Source organism: Periplaneta americana, chromosome 7 (genome assembly GCF_040183065.1).
Source record: "Periplaneta americana isolate PAMFEO1 chromosome 7, P.americana_PAMFEO1_priV1, whole genome shotgun sequence".
NCBI classification, from domain to species: domain Eukaryota; kingdom Metazoa; phylum Arthropoda; class Insecta; order Blattodea; family Blattidae; genus Periplaneta; species Periplaneta americana.
Genome location: NC_091123.1, coordinates 162,953,118 through 162,977,287, shown reverse-complemented (window position 1 = coordinate 162,977,287; position 24,170 = coordinate 162,953,118). Strand labels below are relative to the sequence as shown.

Sequence of the window (24,170 nt, the reverse complement as noted above, 5' to 3'; positions counted from 1 at the left end):
TGTACTGTTGTACACTTAGCTATTGTCCCCTGTCCTATAACCATCGAAAAAATAGGTCAGACAGTATCCGTGAAAAGATTTTTTGTTGGACAGTGACTGTTATAGTCAGGTTCCAATCCAAATAGACCCCGGCCGCTGGCCGGGGCATGAGGTGGCCGCTAAATAAAGAGAGAATTTGTATTGATCTTATGGAAAATACAATTGGTTTCAGAGAAAATTGGCCTTTTGACCAGGTGACCGTTTAAATGAAGTGACCGCAAAGGCAGGTTTCACTGTATTATTTATGAAATGTCATTTCTGTAGAATTATTGTAACTGTAATAAAATAAACATGTAATTAATTACGGAATTAACTTATCAGTTAATACTTAGCTGTTTCAAATGATTGTTTAATAATAAATTTAACGATTAGCGTAATGTAATTCTATAAGACTTTGTAATAAAATAAGAATTTGTTATCTATTATAGGGGACGAGAGAATGTAGTTGTTAGAAAGTCTAAAAAAGGCGAAACACTGAAAAAAATCGCACAAGATAGTTAACAAACCACAGCACAAAAACTGGTTCCTGCCACCTACCGCATTTCAAAATATATTGCGGATAGAATGAATGCTTGCCCTAACATAGTCGAAAAATTCAAGTGCATCAGTCTGTCACGTACACAGTTGCGGGCAGAATAGTGGTAGTCTACTTAGTTCTGATGTAGAGGCACAATCTACACTAATAATAAATCTGTAAGCTAAATTTTTCCGGTAATTTTCGCTCTTCCAAAAATAATTGGTGTTAACATGTATAATTACTCATCCTGAAACCGAAAATCGCTTTTTTGAAATTTTTGTTTGTATGTCTGTCTGTCTGTCTGGATGTTTGTTACCTTTTCACGCGATAATGGCTGAACGGATTTCGATGAAAATTGGAATATAAATTAAGTTCGTTGTAACTTAGATTTTAGGCTATATGGCATTCAAAATTATTTATTTAAAAGGGGAGTTATAAGGGGGCCTGAATTAAATAAACCGAAATATCTCGCTTATTATTGATTTTTGTGAAAAATGTTACATAACAAAAATTTCATTAAAAATGATTTTCGATACGTTTTATTCCAGGCAAAATTTTGATAGGACTGATATTTAAGTCTGTCTGGATGTTTGTTACCTTTTCACGCGATAATGGCTGAATGGATTTCGATGAAAATTGGAATATAAATTAAGTTCGTTGTAACTTAGATTTTAGGCTATATAGGATTCAAAATACTGTATTTAAAAGGAGGTTTATAAGGGGGCCTGAATTAAATAAACCGAAATATCTCGCTTATTATTGATTTTTGTGAAAAATGTTACATAACAAACATTTCTTTAAAAATTATTTTCGATAAGTTTTATTCTTTGCAAAATTTTGATAGGACTGATATTTAATGAGATAAATGAGTTTCAAAATTAAAATAACTGCCATCTAAGGCGGTGTAATGAAACAAATGAATTCGTCTATAAGGGGCCTTGGTCAACAACAATCGAAAGTTATGAATCATAGCCTACAGAGAATGTTTCTGTGTTTGTATTAAGTAATATCGGAAGCTATATTAGCCGATTTGTGTAATTAATTATTATTTCACCATTGGAAAGTGTAGTTTCTCTAGATGAACATAATGCTATAATGTTGTTACAATAACTTCGGAGTGAATTGAGGACAGGTAAGATTAAAATAGCTTCTTATGCACAAACAACTTGATAGGCTATTCTGTGTATTCGTTTCCTATATTTCTTAAAATAATGTTTATCTCAGAGAATTAACGAACCACAAGAGTGTATTGATTTAGTATGCAGTAATAATATGTTAGCTTAGCATTCCATTATTTTATAATCCAAATTTTAACTATGCTCAATTGAATCGTGTTAAAATACATAAAATACATATGCATTAAATGCAATGCAAAAAAAATTGTGTAATGAGCCAAGCAGATTATGTTGCGCTGTTGTAAAATAAAATTTGTTCCTCCTGAGATTCAAGAGCCTCCATAACAAATTAAAAACTTACTTATCGGTGTACATCCGTTATCAACACATTTTTTATATAATATAATATAATATAATATAATATAATATAATATAATATAATATAATATAATATAATATAATATAATATAATATAATATAATATAATATAATATATGATGTGATGTGATGTGATGTGATGTGATGTGATGTGATATGATATGATATGATATGATATGATATGATATGATATAATATAATATAATATAATATAATATAATATAATATAATATAATATAATTTAAGTTATTTGAAGGGTTCAGAACCAAGTGGGCCAAGCCCCATTTATTGAATACGTAGAAAACAAGGGTTAAAATTAAGTTAATATCATAATTCAATGGAAGCATATAGCAAGTAAAATAAAGTATGCACATTAAATCTAAATGATATATCAGTCTTCATTAAAGTATGGATGCATGTAATAAAAATTAAGAAACATGTTAAAGGAATTGTCATTGCACCAAATGAGTGGTCTCTGGACCAAAATGATCGCATTTTAATTATTTAAATACAATTTAAATTAAGTAACATATTAAAGGATTTATCCTTCTATCAAACACGAATCTTCCCTGGATTAAATGTCCTATTTTAATTATGTAATTACTTTACATTTATTTCTAACGGCTGCAGCGGAGCGCACGGGTACGGCTAGTATATAATATACAATAATAACGTTACAATAATTACAGTAATAAAATTACAATAATTACAGAAATAAAAACATAAAATAAACGTAAATTTAATTCTAACTATAAATAAATGAATAAATGCAATAAACGTAGGACAATAAATAATAACTATGCTATAATAACGCCTACTATAAGGAAAACGTAAACCTAACTTATAAGTATTCCTATAAAACTCAACTATTATCAAATTAAGTAATTATATGTAAACTTAATTAATTGCATAACACAACTTTGATAATTACACTGCACTTACAATTAAATTTTCAGTGAAATCTTTTCAACCCGTCCTTAAATGTCTTGATTTTGAGAAGACCACCCTGAAAGATTGCCGCAGGTAAGCTGTCCCAGGGTACTATTGTGCTGTTTACAAAGGAAAATTTTGCCTCGTCCGTTCTTTGTTTTATGCATTCAAACTTCCTAATATGATCAGCCCTGCCTAAGAATGATGGTGTCACTAATCTAGCACTGATGTCGGTCCATGCTTTGTGTCCCATTTGTGCCTTAAACAATGCACTCAGTCTGGTTTTTCGTTGCCTTGACTGGAGAAATTCCCACCCTAAGTCTTTTACTATCTCTTCGCCAAGTCCCTTTCCTATTTAAGTTCCGAAACTTAAACGGATATGGGAAATCGCGGATAATAGGCCTAGCGAATCCTATAAATAATACATTTCATGGCGCGTCCTCAGGTTCCGGATCGAGGAGACGGCCTCGAGATGTGGAGGGTAGCTGTGAATATATTGAATAAGCAGTCGTGGATAGCCGATGTGGGGTAGTCCTCCAGCATGGGGTTTGAGCGAAGGGCTGACAACCCATCACCGTAAAAAGCAGCTTGTTACGAAACCTCAAAATAAGCCTCGGAATGGGACTGATTCTCTGGCACGACTACAGCAAAGGAATAAGATTATGAGATTTGGTACTTGGAATGTTACAAGTCTATATAGAACAGGAGGGGTAACATTAGTAGCAAAAGGACTAGGTAGATATACAATAGACTTCGTGGAAATACAGGAGGTTAGGTTAGATGGTAACGGCATAACACAAATAGGAGATTACTTGTTGTATTATGGAGCAGGAAACGATAATCACCAATTAGGAACAGGATTCTTTATCTATAAAACAATAAAGTCAGCAGCAATAAAGATCGAATTTATCAGTGATAGGTTATCGTATTTAGTACTTAAGGGTAGACGGTGCGATATCATAGTAATAAATGCTCACGACCATATAAAGGAAAGCTTCTATGAAGAATTGGACATACTTTTCATCAGTTACCTAGATATCACATGAAAATTTTATTGGGAGATTTCAATGCTAAAGTAGGACGGGAGGATATTTTTAAACCAACTATTGGAAAAGAGAGCCTGCACGTAACTAGTAATGATAATGGAGTTAGGTTAGAAAACTTTGCGACAACAAAAAATCTTTTGAAGAGGTGGAAAAATTCAAATACCTGGGAGTAACAGTAACAAATATAAGTGATACTCGGGAAGGAATTAAACACAGAATAAATATGGGAAATGCCTGTTATTATTCGATTGAGAAACTTTTATCATCCAGTCTGCTGTCAAAAAATCTGAAAGTTAGAATTTATAAAACAGTTATATTACCGGTTGTTCTTTATGGTTGTGAAACTTGGACTCTCACTTTGAGAGAGGAACATAGATTAAGGGTGTTTGAGAATAAGGTGCTTAGGAAAATATTTGGGGCTAAGAGGGGTGAAGTTACAGGAGAATGGAGAAAGTTATACAACACAGAACTGCACGCATTGTATTCTTCATCTGACATAATTAGGAACATTAAATCCAGACGTTTGCGATGGGCAGGGCACGTAGCACGTATGCATATAGAGTGTTAGTTGGGAGGCCGGAGGGAAAAAGGCCTTTAGGGAGGCTGAGACGTAGATGGGAAGATAATATTGAAATGGATTTGAGGAAGGTGGGATATGATGATAGAGACTGGATTAATCCTACACAGGATAGGGACCGATGGCGGCCTTATGTGAGCGCTGCAATGAACCTCTGGGTTCCTTAAAAGCCAGTAAGTAATAATAATAATAATAATAATAATAATAATAATAATAATAATAATAATAATAATACATTTCATATTATTGCACTTGTGAAGACGGTCGCTCTCCGTCTTCTATCGCTTCTCAGAGTTTGTCCCAGAAGTTGTTACTCACTCTGTAAACAACTAATTTATTTCCAGAGAATAAAATGTATTTACCTTCAATTTCTTCCCCTTTGGATACGTCGGTCTTCATAAACAGTACCCGATTTTTTCCAAATTCTTTTTCGAGCTCTTGCAGTACTGTTGCAGCCTTAGATGCATTCACGTCGCATATTGAAAGTCCCTGTAAAACAAGTTTTAATTTTTACTTCACCTTAGTTTAGAAAATAATATAGTATTAATGTGTGGCGGAGTAATACTCGAGCTACTAAATGTAGCTAGAAAATAAATATTCTCTGAAAGCCTTCCTACAACTACCATTTTCACAATGTTAAAATATCCATTGCTTTCGGTTTCAGACCCTTTATGTTTATTTAGTAATCTTTTGATTATATTATTCTTATTGTTACTACTAGCCGTACCCGTGCGCTCCGCTGCACCCGTTAGAAATAAATATAAAATAAATTACATAATTAAAATAGGACATTTGATCCAGGGAACATTCGTGTTTGATAGAAGGATAAGTCGTTTAATATGTTACTTAATTTAAATTGTATTTAAAATATTAAAATGCGATCATTTAGATCCAGAGACACTCATTTGGTGCAATGACAATTCCTTTAACATGTTTCTTAATTGTCATTACCAATTATTTTTGGAAAAGCGAAAATTAACAGAAAAATTTTGGCTACAGATTTATTATTATATTATATTATATTATATTATATTATATTATATTATATTATATTATATTATATTATATTATATTATATTATATTATATTATATTATATTATGTAAAAAGTGTGTTGATAACGGATGTACTCGAATTAGAAATTTTTAATTTGTTGTGGGAGCTCTTGAATCTCAGGAGGAACAGCTTTTACAACAGCGCAACATAATCTGCTTGGCTCATTACCCAATTTTTTGCATTGCATTTAATGCATATGTATTTTATGTATTTTAACACGATTCAATTGAGCATAGCTAAAAATTTGAATTATAAAATAATGGATTGCTAAGCTAACGTACTATTACTGCATACTAAATCAATACACTCTCGTTGTTCGTTAATTCTCTGAGATAAAAATGAATATGTTCATAAACATTATTTTCAGAAATACTGGAAATGAATATACAGAATAACCTATCAAGTTTTCTGTGCATAAGAAGCTATTTTTATCTTACCGGTCCTCAATTCACTCACAAGTTACTGTAATAACATTATAGCATTATGTCCATCCAGAGAAACTACACTTTCCAATGATGAAATAATAATTAATTATACAAATCGGTTAATTTAGCTTCCGATTTTACTTCATAAAACACAGAAACATTGTCTGTAGGCTATCTTTCATAGCTTTCGATTGTTGTGTCCAAGGCCCCTTATAGACGAAGTCATTTGTTTTTTATTTCAATACACAGCCTTAGATGGCAGTTATTTTAATTTTAAAACTCATTTATCTCGTTAAATATCAGTCCTATCAACCTTTTTCAAAGAATAAAACTTATCAGAAATCATTTTTAAAGAAACGTTTGTTATGTAATATTTTTCACAGAAATAAATAATAAGCGAGATATTTCGATTTATTTAATTCAGGCCTCCTTATAAACCCCTTTTTAAATAATGTATTTTGAATGCCATATAGCCTAAAATCTAAGTTAAAACAAACTTAATTTATATTCTAATTTTCATCGAAATCCGTTCAGCCATTATCGCGTGAAAAGGTAACAAACATCCAGACAGACAGACAGACATACAAACAAAAATTTCAAAAAAGTGATTTTCGGTTTCAGGGTGGTTAATTATATGTTAGGACCAATTATTTTTGAAAAATCGAAATTTACCAGAAAAATTTCGGCTACAGATTTATTATTAGTATAGATTATTCTTATTATTAATAGTACATTACCTTGACTCCCTGTCGAAGAAGCTCTTTGGCGATTGCAAGTCCAATACCTTGAATTCCTCCTGTTACAAGGGCTACTTTTCCCTTAGGATCCATTTTGACTGAAATAAATTAAAATCAAATTTAGTTTGTCCCGTCACTTCAGGTAAGCACAAAATTTAATAGACTATAGCCTAGTCCGTATGTTAAATTACTCGCCATGGTTTGTTTGTTATGAATTTATTAGTGTGTTCGTTTCTGTGAAATAAACAGAAATAGCCTGTGATGAAAAGGCAAGTGGGCCTAATAATTTACTAAAGCACTTAGCCTACTATGACGTTTCTCAAGATTATTTAGAATGATCTGGTTAATAGATTTTTTTTCTTGGGTTATTTTACGACGCTGTATCAACATCTAGGTTATTTAGCGTCTGAATGATATGAATGTGATAATGCCGGTGAAATGAGTCCGGGGCCCAGCACCGAAAGTTACCCAGCATTTGCTCGTATTGGGTTGAGGGAAAACCCCGGAAAAAACCTCAACCAGGTAACTTGTCCCAACCGGGATTCGAACCCGGGCCACCTGGTTTCGCGGCCAGACGCGCTGACCGTTACTCCACAGGTGTGGACTGGTTAATAGATCCATATGCTTTTAGGTCAGGCCTGGGAGTAAATAACTCGATTGAGTCACTGCAGACTTAAGGCTCATTCACAATGAAAATTAAACATAACGTAAGCGTTAAATTAAACATGTAAACGTTACGGTAAAATCAAGAGCATTCACGATGGGAACATAAACATAGCGCAAAGATACTTGGTAACCATGGAAACATAACAACGACGCCATTTTCTCATATTCTGTCGTATATTTCAGCGATCCACGATTGTGTACTGTTTGCAAATCACGTAAGCATAAGCATGAAAGTTTGGAGTTTGCAGACTTTCATGTTAACGTCTTACGGTAATGTTTATGTCAATGTTTATGTGAATCATTGTGAATGATCCCATTTGATAACCTGGCCGCAAAATTCTGTGTTTATGTTACGGTTATGTTTAATTTTCATTGTGAATGGGCCTTTGTTCTGTATTTTTGTGAAACTTGGACTCTCACTCTGAAATAGGAGCATAGGTTAAGGGCGTTTGAGAATAAGGTGCTTAGGAAAATATTTGGGGCTAAGAGGGATGAAGTTACAGGAGAATGGAGAAAGTTACACAACGCAGAACTGCACGCATTGTATTCTTCACCTGACATTAAATCCAGACGTTTGCGATGGGCAGGGCATGTAGCACGTATGGGTGAATCCAGAAATGCATATAGAGTGTTAGTTGGGAGACCGGAGGGAAAAAGACCTTTGGGGAGGCCGAGACGTAGATGGGAGGCTTGCGCTCGTTTCATAAACATACTCGCGTCTTAATTACTATCATTATAGGCTCGTTGCATAATGTACTATTTCAGTACTTACATAAAATACATTTATTAACAATTCAGTGCACCGAATTACAAGGTACATAAACTTTTTTCAAGAAACGCCTTGAAATAATGTTGAAAGGGATGTTGGCATGTACCAACATTATACACAAATCTCGATGAAATTCTTTTTCAAGTTTTATGTCTGATTTTGATTTTGAAGGCCAGTTTTGACTGTATAATTAAATATTTCCCATCTACAGTTTACTATTACACTGCTTTTGAAAGAATTGAGTGCTATCTGTCCTTATACTGTTTTAACAATTTCCAAAATTCCGTGTTTTTTTCTTCCTTTACTAAGGAAATATTCCTTTCCGAACTTCTCTATAGTTCGTCCTAAAGTGTGAATTAAGAAACAGTGAAATTAACACTAACACAAATATGTAAGTATAAATAATCAAATAAATGAAAATAAATAAAATATACTTGTTTACTTATAGGATCTCAAGTACGTGTGGTGATTACAAGGACCCACGCCAAGCAGAATTAAAAAGGCGGTAATGTAATTTCTTACGAAACCAACTGTACTCTCACAGTGCTTCCCACCCCATGGGTCATGACGTTTTGTATAATCCGTGCGTTCCGAACTTCAGTCTCGAGAAATCGGTGACCCTAGGGTGCAGTCTGATTATTACTTACTTACTTACTGGCTTTTAAGGAACCCGAAGGTTCATTGCCGCCTTCACATAAGCCCGCCATTGGTCCCTATCCTGAGCAAGATTAATCCAGTCTCTACCATCATATCCCACCTCTCTCAAATCCATTTTAATATTATATTCCCATCTACGTCTTGGCCTCCCCAAAAGTCTTTCTCCCTCCCTGCCTCTCAACTAACACTCTATATGCATTTCTAGATTCCCTCATACTTGCTACATGCCCTGCCCATTTCAAAGGTCTGGATTTAATGTTCCTAATAATGTCAGGTGAAGAATACAATGCGTGGAGTTCTGTGTTGGTTAACATTCTCCATTCTCCTGCAACTTCATCCCTCTTAGCCCCAAATATTTTCCTAAGCACCTTATTCTCAAACACCCTTACCCTATTTTCCTCTCTCAAAGTGAGAGTCCAAGTTTCACAACCATACAGAACAACCGGTAATATATCTGTTTTATAAATTCTAACTTTAAGATTTTTTGACAGCAGACTGGAAATTAAAAGCTTCTCAGCCGAATAATAACGCGCATTTTCCATATTTTTCTGTGTTTAATTTCCCCCCGAGTATCATTTATATTTGTTACTGTTGCTCCCAGGTATTTGAATTTTTCCACTTCTTCAAAGGATAAATTTCCAATTTTTATATTTCCATTTCGTACAATATTCCGATCACGAGACATAATCATATACTTTGTCTTTTCGGGATTTACTTCCAAACCTATCGCTTTACTTGCTTCAAGTAAAATTCCCGTATTTTCTCTAATCATTTGTGGATTTTCTCCTAACATGTTCACGTCATCCTCATAGACAAGAAGCTGATGTAACCCGTTCAATTCCAAACCCTCTCTGTTATCCTGGACTTTCCTAATGGCGTACTCTAGAGCAAAGTTAAAAAGTGAAGGTGATAGTGCATCTCCTTGCTTTAGCCCACAGCTGATTATTACTAATTTCAATATTTGAATTTCTATTGAAATGATCATAATAATCATACCGAAAAATATACTCCTTCGCTATTGCTATTAATAAAAATTTCACAATAACTAAAATATTTATTTAAATTCTTCAAAATCGGGAAACAAAAAAATATATAACATAATTGAATAAATCTACTAATACTACTACTTTCGTTACTACATTCACATTACTGCTACTAATACCACTCTCACCACTCACACTGTTACCACAGCCACTACCAGTACTACTGAAAGGTATAACAGTCGTTCTAGACGAATGAAAATTTGTAATGGAAGCTAAGATGCGAGTTAATCACCACACGAGGGCGGGCCGGGGACAACATACTTTATTACCAGTGCAGTGTCAGGCAGTTAGAAGTTAGATAACGCAGACACTGTTTATTCAAGTGAAAGTACAGTCATTACTTGAGCAAATACTCTATAATGACGGCTTTCTGTTCATTTATTATGTAATTATTGAGAGTAATTAGTTACCACTGCCTCCGAGTATTTACCCATTTGCAGTGTGAATAAATACATACATAAGACATTTTTTAAAATTCGACAGTATTATTTGAAATTTCTTTACCGCTGTCGAGTGAGCGAGCTGTCGTTTATAGACATGTGTATGTATAGTCTGGATCAGTTTACTTAATACCCTAAAGGTGAAATCTAGCCATCTCTCCCCCCATTACAACATATGCTAGAGGTTATGGTGATTTTCTAGTTTGAAGGTTGAATTTTCTGTTGCGAACTTCGTTTCGAATTTCGATATTGAGAAATACTATAGGCCCTAACTGGTAGTGATATTATGACTGTTATGTTGACAGCAGGAACAGCTGTTGTCGGTAGTGCAAATTCTGATAATTCAAATTGTTCTAGATTTCTGAGCCGATTACTGGAAGCTAGTGAAATTCGATCAATTCAATTCATTTGAATTCAATTTATTAAGCCATTAAACATACAGTGATAGGCTTCGTCACAAAAAAACATACATTTGAAAATACACATATAATCGAAAACAGTAAAGTTTAATTGGAATGAAAACACAAAACATTTTGAAACTCTAAAATTAATGAAAACACTTCACTGTTAATGTAATATTTGTAACTAAATGTAAATAACTTTATTTATTAAAAAACAATTTCGTGTGAATTTATGTTAAGAAACTCATCTACAGAGTAGAAAGGATTAATTAAAAGCCAATTATAAAATCTAGTTTTGAAACTATTGGTTGGTAACTTAAAATATTGACTGGGAAGCTTATTATATAATTTCATCCCCATGACAGAAAAATTTGTACTAGTTTTATGTAATCTACAGTATGGAATATTAATTTGTTCACTATTTCTAATTTCATGGTCATGTATATTGGCTATTAATGAGTAATTTTCTATATTTTGTCGAGTGTAAAGGACTAGGTCGTATATATATATATATATATATATATAAATTTATGATCATACTAAAAATTAATTAATAAAGTGAACTCTCCTAAGTTCGATTGAACAGAATTGAAACTTCAGTCCAATAAGGGTAGTGGATGTGGCAGGTGAAAGGAATACAAATTGTTATTGGTTATGAAACAACGAATACAGTACTATACTTGCATTTCCTGCCCGCCCCGAGACTTGTGTGTGCGCTTCTAGTACCACAGTGGGTTGCGACAGTTCCGTCTCACAAACGGCACAATTCTCAAATAGAAAAGAAGAGCTCATTAATTTAAAATCAGTGATTAAATATGGATGTCCTAATCAATAAAATATTCTGTTTTCCTTTAACAAAAGTATCATTACAAAACACAGAACCAATTCCCATTCAAATGGCAAACCCATTTCTTAGTGCCCGTATAGGGGCGTGTCTAATTCTCCTACGTAAGCAGTCGAACTTGTTTTCTGTCGAAGTTAAGAGCTTCCACTGTATCAGTATTATATTAATACATAATAGTTATTTTAAGTGTTGTGGTTACAATTCAAGATTGTAGTCAGATAAGTGTAAATACATATAACATATGGTGTGATACATGCACTTGGGTGATAGATAGAAAATGTGCACAGGGACAGCAATTATAACTAGAATAGCAAAATAGGAATAAATAAGTATTCTTAAGCATACATTTCAAAGTGGCATTCGGTTTTCGGAGTTTGTACTAATCATTTCACGTGATCAAACAAAATACATTTTTAGGTTAGGTCTCGTGAATCGTAAACTGTTTAATCAAAGCAATGAATTTCATGTTGTCAGACAAAATACATTTTAATATTAGAGCACATTAATCTACTAATTTCCAACATAATGTGCGAGAAGTCAGGAGGAAAATATAGGCCTACTCTTCACAAGTTATTGAACCATTCAGGAAACACGTACCAACATAAAGGTGAGACGTAGTAAACAGCAAGACATCGTTATTGTTAGTAGTATATTATTATTATTATTATTATTATTATTATTATTATTATTATTATTATTATTATTATTATTGTACATGGCATTGTGATTTTATCCTCTTAGGTGATATCTGGTGTTAGTTGGCAACACTGAAAGACTGCCAAATTAGCCCTTTTAGGAACTGCTCTTACGTGATCCTCACTAAAGGTATTCTTACTTCCAGCTGTCCACAACTGTGGAGTAACGGTTAGGGCGTCTAGCCGCGAAATCAGGTGACCCGGATTTGATTTCCGGTCGGGGCATGTTACCTGGTTGAGGTTTTTTCCGGGGTTTTCCCTCAACCCATTATGACCAAATGCTGGGTAACTATCGGTGCTGGACCCCGGACTCATTTCACCAGCATTATCACCTTCATCTCATTCAGACGCTAAATAACGTAGGATGTTGATAAAGCGTCGTAAAATAACATAATTAAAAAAACCTACTTCTAGCTCGTTGCGCTGCAGGAAGAGTGCGGAGCAAGATGTACATTCCTCATCAAAACGTTATTAGCACGACTGATAAATCAGCACATAAGATCACGTGCTGTCTTACACCTGATAACAATATAATAAAATCAATACAATGATGAGATTATTATATCTTTTAATTTTCTATTACTTACTTACGTACTGGCTTTTAAGGAACCCGGAGATTCATTGCCGCCCTCACATAAGCCCGCCATTGGTCCCTATCCTGTGCAAGATTAATCCAGCCTCCATCAACATATCCCACCTCCCTCAAATCAATTATAATATTATCTTCCCATCTACGTCTCGGTCCACCTGGTTGGCGAGTTGGTATAGCGCTGGCTTCTTTGCCCAAGGTTGCGGGTTCGATCCCGGGCCAGGACGATGGCATTTAAGTGTGCCATCATGTCAGTAGATTTACTGGCATGTAAAAGAACTCCTGCGGGACAAAATTCCGGCACATCCGGCGACGCTGATATAACCTCTGCAGTTGCGAGCGTCGTTAAATAAAACATAGCATTTTAGCATCTAAGTTTCGGCCTCCTCAAAGGTCTTTTTCCCTCCGGCCTCCCAACTAACACTCTGTATGCATTTCTGGATTCGTTCATACGTGCTACATGTCCTGCCCATCTCAAACGTTTAATTTTGTATTACTATTACTAATTATTTTTTAAATTGTCAATTATTATTATTAAACTTTCAGTTTATTTCATTTTAGAATAGGTTTGGAATGAATGGGGCCGTCTATTGCTTATCTTATAATGTAGTATTAATGTATTATATTTTGTGCGAGATCGTGCGTGGTTTCCGCACAAAAACCAACCCGCGGTAAGTCTAAAATTCCACATTCAGTATTCCCAACCGAACACACATAACAATTTCCCTCTTCTTACAGCTTAAGTGACATATTGATTTTACTGCTTTAGGCTTTTAACATATTATTTTTAGAGACGTTCAATATAGTAATAATTATAAATTGGAAACTTACCACTGCAATTTCACCTAAATTGCACTGTTAATTATTGTTTTTAAATATTTGCAAAAATTAAGTAAACTCTACAACTCCACTAAAGTTACTGCATTTCGTGATGCATGTAACATTAAGGAAACCGTTTGTTTTAAGTTCGCATTTATAGACTGGGGGAAAAAAAGACAGACGTATATCACGGCCTGCTGGAGTATAGTAAACATAGAAAACATTTTAAAGCAACAATGTTGAAGATAGATATTTTTGTTTTCCAAAATTGCCGTTATTGAACAGAAACCAAGATGGAGATTTCATTGCAACTAATTAGAAATTCCTCTTTCAGGTATGTAATAAACGATCTTCGCACAAAATAATGTACGATACACGAGCGGTATGTTTTCTTTCAATTCTCGGAAATTAAAAAAGCTCAACTACGTCTCGCTTTTTCAAACTTTTCCTCGAACATGAAAACTTCAACATACCGCTCTTGTAACGCACATTACTATTATTTGATGAACGTTTTCGGCATATTTATGCCATCTTCAGATATTAAAAAAGTTGCTTAAGCATGTATGTAGACAACTTTTTTAAGATCTGAAGATGGCATAAATATGCCGGAAACGTTCATCAAATAAAATATAATACATTAATACTACATTATAAGATAAGCAATAGACGGCCCCATTCATTCCAAACCTATTGCATTTCTGCTTATCGGTTTACATCACCAACAAAATGAAAATGAAAAAAAAAAAAATGAAAAATATAATTTTACAATGTTATTGTGAAATCATTCATGTATGTGTTCCAATAGCTAATTGTGACTAGCTCTTATCTATTGCTTTAATATCCTGCTATATTCAAAGTGTAATAGATCATGTGTTTGCAATATTCAGAATGCGTACTGTAGAATTATTCAGGTGAATGTCGATGAATGCTGATAACGACAAATTGCACCATAGCCTACGTTTGTTATTCTGTCACAACTGATATTTTAGTACGAGTCACGAATTGCAGCGTTTCGTGGTAGTCGGTGTAATGTTATCTCTCGTTCTCAGTGTTGTCCTTGATCAGGGGTGTTGCCAATTTTAGCGACAAGTTGCTAGATCTAGCGGTTTTGAGGGGAAATTACGAAATAGCGACCAACGACTTTTCTGGAGTTTTTTTTATTAATAATTTGGTGATAAAGTTAGTGATTTTTATGTTTTCTCATCTTACATGTTTTAATAACATGTATTCGGAAACAATAATTTTACATATTTAATATGTATGTATGTATGTATGTATGTATGTATGTATGTATGTATGTATGTATGTATGTATGTATGTATGTATGTATGTATGTATGTATGTATATATATGTTAAATGTTATCCCGCAGGAGTTATTTTACATGCCAGTAAATCTACTGACATGAGCCTGTCGCATTTAAGCACAGTTAAATGCCATCGACCTGGACCGGAATCGAACCCGCAACCTCGGGCATAGAAGGCCAGCGCTATACCGACTGCGCTAACCAGGTCGTATGTATGTTTGTTATGTTTTATTTAACGACGCTCGCAACTGCAGAGGTTATAGCAGCGTCGCCGGATGTGCCGGAATTTAGTCCGACAGGAGTTCTTTTACATGCCAGTAAATCTACTGACATGAGCCTGTAGCATTTAAGCACACTTAAATGCCATCGACCTGGCCCGGGATCGAACCCGCAACCTTGGGCAAAGAAGGCCAGCGCTATACCAACTCGCCAACCAGGTGGACCGAGACGTAGATGGGAAGATAATATTATAATTGATTTGAGGGAGGTGGGATATGTTGATGGAGACTGGATTAATCTTAATAATACAATAATTACAGTAATAAAAGGTAAAAGGTATCCCCGTAACATGCCATGAAGGCATTTGGGGGGCATGGAAGTAGAGCCCCATGCTTTCCATGACCTCGGCACTAGAATGAGGTGGTGTGGTCGGCACCACGCTCTGACCGCCTTTTACCCCCGGGAAAGACCCGGTACTCAATTTTATAGGAGGGTGAGTGAAGCTCGGGGCCGTTCTGGAAGTTTGGCAACGAGAAAAAATCCTGTCACCACCTGGGATCGAACCCCGGACCTTCCAGTCCGTAGCCAGCTGCTCTACCAACTGAGCTACCCGGCCGCCAATTACAGTAATATAGTAATAAAATTACAATAATTACAGGAATGAAAGAAAATAAAATTAAGCTTAAATTTAAATCTAACTATAAATAAAGAAATGCAATAAATCTAGGACTATAAATAAAAACTATGCTATTATAACCCCTACTATAAGCAAAAGTAAACCTAACTTATAGATACTTCTATTAAACCAAATTATTATCAACTTAAGTAATTACAAGTTACCTTAATTAATTACTTATCAACTTAATTAATTACATGACACAACTTAGATTATTACATTGCACTTATAACCTAACCTAATATTATAACAGAGAAAATTTTCTTGGTACATTTTCAAAACTTAGTATGAGTAATCCTGCACGACGAATCAAGACGTCTTGTGTAATCGCCTGCATTATCTTCACTCTCACGAATATTGGCGTTGTTAAATGTTGTAATTTTGATGAACAATCCATTTTTCGGTTGAGATGTACCACTACAAGTATTCTGCCAGGGCTAACTCTAATAGAGTTGCTATGGTCGTGCTTCCTCTTTTCTATTTGAATGCTGAGTTATAACGCCTGTTCAGCCAAAACTACGCAACAGAATTCATATCAGAGCAGCTAATATCTCACGCCAGGACCATATTGAGGATTGCGGGGGGGGGGGGAAATAGTTACAAATACCAAATTTCCTGAAAGTGTTCTACGGAAGACTGGAAATACTGAATACCACTTCCGGACTATATGAATCCTTGTCTTCTACGCTAGCAGTTACAGTAGCAGTGGAAGATATGAATCACTTATATCTAAAAGTAACGACAAATTTTTGCTATTATTAAAATCTTACCCGTTTCTTTAGATAGGCTTTTCTGTTTTACTTGTAAATTGAATTTATCGACTTTTAGCGACATTTGATATCTTATTTGGCGACTTTGAGGTGACAATTGTTGGCAACAATGCTCGTTCTCGAGAATGACAGTTCTGCCAATACAATTCTAGGAAATAGTGTTTTGTTGTCCGCTACTCGCTCAAACGACACCGATCGGTACTGAGAGGTTGTTTGCTATTTACCCGGCTCTAATAATAATCGTCCGTATAATAAATTATAAAACTGTAGGCCTATACAGTCTTCTACTCTGAGATCGGTTCACTTCGCTTGATTTATTTGGAGGCGTTTCCATTTTACAAACAACAATTACATGCCCAAACAACTACTTTTACGTTTAGTATATAACAGCACTTAAAATAATATAAATTATAAATGTTCGCCAAGATTTACTACCTACACTACACTGCAGTTGAGCAATAGCTGAACTTACTACTACCACGACGATATATTGCATTGATGTGAAAATTGGACTGAACTGTACCGCTATGCCTGAGTTAATAGATTGCGTCACATGAATCATTCGGAGCAATTGTCTTCGCTGCCACCAGTAATCCTTCGTCAGACAAGTAAAGCTACCGGTATTAAACGTTATTTAAAAATAACTGCACTCTGTGTTTACAGTATGTTGATCCACGAACAAAGTACACTCATTCAGGGCTAGGATTCTTAGATAAATAAATATTTTATTTGCAGTGTAATAGAAACTCGTAATTGTGTTTGTGCTCGACCATGCCGAAATGTAGTAATTATACACCTGGTAGCAGACCTTTAATGCATGTCATTAAAGTACACCTACTCATTAAAGGTCAGGTCTTTCATCCAATGACGACTCAGGTTACAACTGTTCAGCCAATGACAGGTCAGCTTTCTAATGTTATAAAACCGCAAGTATCGATTGTTCTCGGATATGCAATCGAAAGAGAATTAGCGAAAAGTCACGGAGGCTGGAAATCCAATACTGTCGCAGAAGGTTATGTTCTGTTACTATAATAATTAGCGTTAATTGTAAATAATGTTCCAATAAATTCAATTTGTCATCTCGTTTTTCAATGTCTAATTTAATTTCAATGTTATCTCTGTAGGTTCTTATGGCCTAGCAAGGTCAATGTGAACATCTGTTCCTGGAAAAAATCAATACTTTCGCGTCTCCGCACATCTCACAACATACGGGACATTCGTGAAGGTCAAATACAAAGAAAGTTAATAATATCAAGTTAGAAATATGGTCGAGCATAAAAAGTCGTATGAAACTCGCCTATAATGGTAATTAAGAAGCTCGTATGAAAATTATGAAACTCGCTTGCGCTCGTTTCATAAATATCCATACTCGCTTCTTAATTACCTTCATTATAGGCTCGTTGCATAATGTACTATTTAAGTTTCGGACAAGGTCACCTGAGCATATATTTTAAATTTTATTTCACATAAAAACACGTATTTTGAATTTTTAAAATGTAAATACATATTTTCAAATATTCGCATAAAAACATAAAAATAAAGTTTTCATCAAATAATTTTCGACAAAAGCCCCATTTCAGATTAATCATTACGCGAATGTTCAGTGCAGTTGCTTACGACACTGAAAGTGGAAGTACTTCAAGTTTCGAGAAGTCCAAAGTTTAGAATGTTAAATGTTATGTTTTATTTAACGACGCTCGCAACTGCAGAGATTATATCAGCGTCGCCGGATGTGCCGGAATTTTGTCCCACAGGAGTTCTTTTACATGGCAGTAAATCTACTGACATGAGCCTGTCGCATTTAAGCACACTTAAATCCATCGACCTGGCCCGGGATCGAACCCGCAACCTTGGGCATTGAAGGCCAGCGCTATACCAACTGGCCAACCAGGTCGCTCCGAAGTTTAGAGGGATATGAATAATTTCAAGGGAAAAAATTGTGCCGGGACCGGTTATCGATCCTAGGACCTTTGACTTAGAGCACCAACGCTCTACCGACTGAATTACCCAGGAACTATACACGACACCGTCACAATTTTTCCCTTATATCCACATAACTCAAATGGGCTGACAAGATGCCTGAAACCCAACTTTGAGTGCACATAAACTCTTTGTGACTTAAATTGTGGCTTTTTGTTAACGTACCTACAGTGACATATATAATATGCAAATCTGTCTTTCAGGTTTAGCACCCTGTGAAGCAGATTTGAATACTTTCAAGGAAAGAATTGTTCCGGGGCCGAGTATCGATCCCGGGACTTTTGGCTTTGCACACCAGCGCTCTACCAACTGAGCTACCCAGGAACTACAGCCAACATCGTCTCAATTTCTAGATGGATATGTTCGGCATTCTGAATCGATTAGTAATTATAGGAGTAGCTAAGGCTGTGCGAGTTTTTTTTTTTTTTACTAATTCAGAGTTGCGCTTGAGCATGTGTTCGATTCCCGCTTGGGCTGATTACTTTGTCGGATTTTTTCGGAGGTTTCCCTCAACTGCAAGGGGAGTGTCAGGTAATAATATGGCGAATAATTTGTCTCATCTCTCCAAATATCTCGCTCGCTCCAATTCCATTGACGTTAAATAATCTAGTAGTTGATACAGCGTCATAAAATAACCGAATATAAGGAATTATTTACCTTTTCAAGCAAGCAAGGTGATGAAAACTGAAGGACACTATGTACAGACTGGTAAAACACTGTGTACTCTTATGTAGTGACTGCTAGAATGTTTGAAACCTAATTGCAAAACCATTACGTATAAAATAATAATTACAGAACATATTGAAATAAACAAGCTATTTTATGGCTACTTGGCGGATAACGAGGTTATGTAATTAGACGTTCCTTAAGTCAAAGTTCTCACGCGAAGTCCAACTTACTGCTAGCGTGAAATCTCATCATCTTTATCATTATCGTCGTCATTGTTGGAATATTATTCTTTATTATTTTAATCAGTTATTTAAGAACGTACCAAATGCACGATTATTTGAAGCCAATAAAATTGGTGATAGCGAAGTGCTTTTTGGCAAGATGAATTCGAGAATCCGTTATGATGCGACACTCGCTGATCTTGCCAATCTTTCCATGTTGGTTAATGTTTGTGTAATGTGGAAATTGGACGATTACGTAACAGAGATTTGTACTACTACTTATAAGATTAACTTTTTATTGGAGTAGAATGTCGATTATCTGAGCCGTTAATATTTTTTTCGATTCACCTAGGAAAAAGATTACGAAATACAATTTCAGTTGCATTAGTTTATTTACAAACCAGTACCTCGTTTGTTTTGTTATATCTTATCATATTTCAAAATGATGCAGTAATTATCTTCTGTATTGTAAATATAATTACATTACGTGGAAAAGGTAATTATTCCCATGCATATTTACCCGAACTACCTTACTTTATAAACCAGACACAACCTAGATATTATTGTAAAAACCAGTTATTCCTATGTATGTTGATCTGAACTACGGTACTTTATTAACCTGTCAACTTTTGTAAGGGTGTAGTTACACTTTGAATATAAACTATTATTTCCATGCATGTTTATCTGAACTACTTTATTAACCAATCAACATAGCTATAGTTACACTTTGTGTATTTAAAAGTAATTATTGTCATGCATGTTTATCTGAACTACTTTATTAACCAATCAACATAGCTATAGTTACACTTTGTGTATTCAAAAGTAATTATTGTCATGTACATGTTTATTTGAACTACTTTATTAACGAATCAACATAGCTATAGTTACACTTTGTGTATTCAAAAGTAATTATTGTCATGCATGTTTATTTGAACTACTTTATTAACCAATCAACATAGCTATAGTTACACTTTGTGTATTTAAAAGTAATTATTGTCATGCATGTTTATCTGAACTACTTTATTAACCAATCAACATAGCTATAGTTACACTTTGTGTATTCAAAAGTAATTATTGTCATGCATGTTTATTTGAACTACTTTATTAACCAATCAACATAGCTATAGTTACACTTTGTGTATTCAAAAGTAATTATTGTCATGCATGTTTATTTGAACTACTTTATTAACCAATCAACATAGCTATAGTTACACTTTGTGTATTTAAAAGTAATTATTGTCATGCATGTTTATCTGAACTACTTTATTAACCAATCAACATAGCTATAGTTACACTTTGTGTATTTAAAAGTAATTATTGTCATGCATGTTTATCTGAACTACTTTATTAACCAATCAACATAGCTATAGTTACACTTTGTGTATTTAAAAGTAATTATTGTCATGCATGTTTACCTGAACTACTTTATTAACCATTGAACATAGTTATAGCTACACTTTGTGTATTTAAAAGTAATTATTGTCATGCAGGTTTATCTGAACTACTTTATTAGCCAATCAACATAGCTATAGTTACACTTTGTGTATTCAAAAGTAATTATTGTCATGCAGGTTTATCTGAACTACTTTATTAACCAATCAACATAACTATAGTTACACTTTGTGTATTTAAAAGTAATTATTGTCATGCATGTTTATTTGAACTACTTTATTAACCAGTCAAGCCACCGGCGTAGCTTAGACGGCTAAGGCGCTTGCCTGCCGATCCGGAGTTGCGATCGGGCACGGGTTTGATTCCCTAGCTGATTACCTGGTTGGGGTCTTTCCGAGGTTTTCCGCAACTATAAGGCAAATGTCGGTAATCTATGGCGAATCCTCGACCTCGTCTTGCCAAATATCATCTCGCTATCATCAATTCCATCGATTCTAAATAACCTCGCAGTTGATACAGCGTAGTTTAGTAACCAAGTAATATAAAAAAATAACCAGCCAACATAGGTATAATTTATAGTTACACTTTGTGTATTTAAAAGTAATCATTCTCACGCATGTTTATCTGAACTACCTTATTAACCAAACAACATAGGTACTATTTATAGTAATAATTTATGTATGAACTAGTTACTGCAATGCATATTTATGTGAACTACTTTATTAACCAGACAACCGAGATATTAGTATATAAATTAATTACTGCCATGCATGATTTTCTGAACTGCTTTATTAACCAGCAACTTAGCTATAGCTATGCTTCCTATATAGATTTGTTAATTCTGTAAATGTTCAGCTGAACTACTTTATTAACTAGACAGCCTTTGTAACATCATAAATTAATTTGGTATATAAACTAATTATTATCATGCATACGTTATAGTTCGAAGTTCTAAACTACTTTATTAACCAATCACTCTAAAATTTAGAGTCTAAATACTAGCTATAGTTACAATTTGAGTATTAACTAGTTAGTCCTGTGGATGTTTTCCTGAACTCGGGTATAATTGCACATTTTTATGAACTAGTGGTTGCAACGCATGTTTATCTGAACTAATTTGTTAACCAGCCAGCGCGACGGGTGTAATTACATTTTGTTTATAAACTAATTGTTGTAATGCGTATTTATCTATACTCCTACGTTAACCAGACAACCTACGACAACGTACGTACTAGTTATACTAGTTATCCTTACACCTTTTGTATTATGTAAAGTAGTTATCGTAATGTGTGTTTATTTACATTACTACATTAGCCAGACAACCTACGTAGGCCTACTAGTTATACTAGTTATCCTTTCTCGTTGTATAAACTAATTATCATAATGCGTGTTTATCTACATTACTACATTAACTAGACAACCTACGTAGGCCTACTAGTCACACTAATTATCGTTACATTTTTTGTACATAGACCTAGTAGTTATTGCAATGCATATTTATCTGATCGACTTATTAACTAGCCAACCTTCAAAACGGGTGTAATTATATATTCCGTCTAAAACTAATATTTTCATGTATTATTGCCCGAAACACATTCCAAACTTGCCAACGTTGCTACTAGTTAGTAAGGATAGTCGGTGTTCTGTTCTAATGTAATTTAAACTCACCAACTCTGCGAAGCACTTTCACACATTGAGATAGATACACAAGCAGTATTATTGTGAGTGTTACGATGTGTGAGTGTGTGGTGATAGAGAAACGCGTTCCAGCTGTCGACCTTGGCATACAAGACATCTTCAATAGCAGAGTCAGAATTCAAGGCTGGCATATTTAACGCAGGACAGCACATTGATTTCCATATAGAGTTTGAAATCCGAGTGCCTGGTTGGTTTTGTACCTATAAATGTACAGGGACATCATTTTATTTTTACTAACATTTTTAATATTAACCTGGCTATACCTTTCTATTAACGATTGAAACAGGAAACACCGTTTGCTACCCTTTCCACGACGGAGTTCGATGATACTGGCGTAAAATACAAATCACTTTCCTAGGTATAGGAGGGAAGAAAAGTAGTTCATCCATTTATGTAAACTAGGAAATATCGCAATTTTGAGTTTGATAATTTTCATTAGGTTTTTGTTTAATCAAAATACAGTACTGTATTAACACTTAGTGTTTTACACACGAATTGAGCTATCCATTCGGAAGTATTAATTATGCAGTGTATATTGTACTGTTACAGCACATTAGCGTACTATATAGAGAATGAAGTTAAATTGAAAAAATAATTATAATATGGATATTTAAACACATTTTTGAAAATGGTGGCCGTTCATTTCGATACAGGATTCAGTTCTTTTGTGCATATTATCGCACTATAGACTATTGTACCTAATTCCAATTACCAGTTTCGTCCTTCGTACGAGTAACTCATGTTGAAATAATTCTGTATCTAGTCTATAAAAGAGTACCTTACGTACTGTAAATTCAATCTTCACTTCTGCCCGATCCGAAAAGATAAAATCACTCAGAAATGCTATCTACTGTCCGTTCAAGTGGTTTTGTCGCAGGGTTGTAGAAAGGGGGGGGGGAATCACGTGACAGTTAATTACTTAAGGAGGCCCGTTTATTTAAGTTATTTTAAACACTTGAATAATATTACGTAGACGTCCAATTCCTAACAGAAATTAATGTTTTCAGATAAGAGCTAAGATAGCCCAGCTACTAGACTTTACAAAGGGGCGAACAGAAGAAGATGGGGGAAACCGGGATGCGACATAGGGAAACGGACGACAATACCCGTTCGAAAATATGATTCAATATTGAAAGCTCTTTCGTTACTGGAAAACGCGAACATATTTCTGAAACGTACTGTACTCAGTAACTCAGTACTGCTTACGCGCCCTCGGCTCTGTGTCGTGAACGGTTGGAAGTTTACTAGTAGAAGGGGTGGGAGTGAAGTACATTCAAAAACTCAGGTACAATAAAAATTGAAGTAAAAATAAAATGATGTGCCTGTATTTAGCCTGAAAATTCTAGTTTGAGACCGTAATAGGCCACTTGGCCTAATACTTGTTAGGAAGACGACGACGACGAAATTCATTTAGTATGTTATTTAATACAGTTATGCAATAACTTCTTTCATTTTCAGATCTATATATTGAGTTAGGTACCTTAAGTTTCGTAGGAAC

General features: G+C 34.6%; 1 protein-coding gene across 1 annotated transcript in view; it reads right to left on the bottom strand.

Moving 5' to 3' along the window:
- LOC138702808 (15-hydroxyprostaglandin dehydrogenase [NAD(+)]-like) overlaps window positions 1-22,769 on the bottom strand; it is a 37,431-nt gene extending 14,662 nt beyond the window's left edge. The window contains exons 1-3 of the mRNA XM_069830105.1: window positions 22,643-22,769; window positions 6,820-6,917; window positions 4,965-5,091 (exon numbers count right to left, since the gene is read on the bottom strand). Of these exons, the coding sequence (XP_069686206.1) occupies window positions 4,965-5,091; window positions 6,820-6,917; window positions 22,643-22,769 (352 nt within the window). The remainder of the gene's footprint in view (window positions 1-4,964; window positions 5,092-6,819; window positions 6,918-22,642) is intronic.
- Window positions 22,770-24,170: the final 1,401 nt, after the last annotated feature.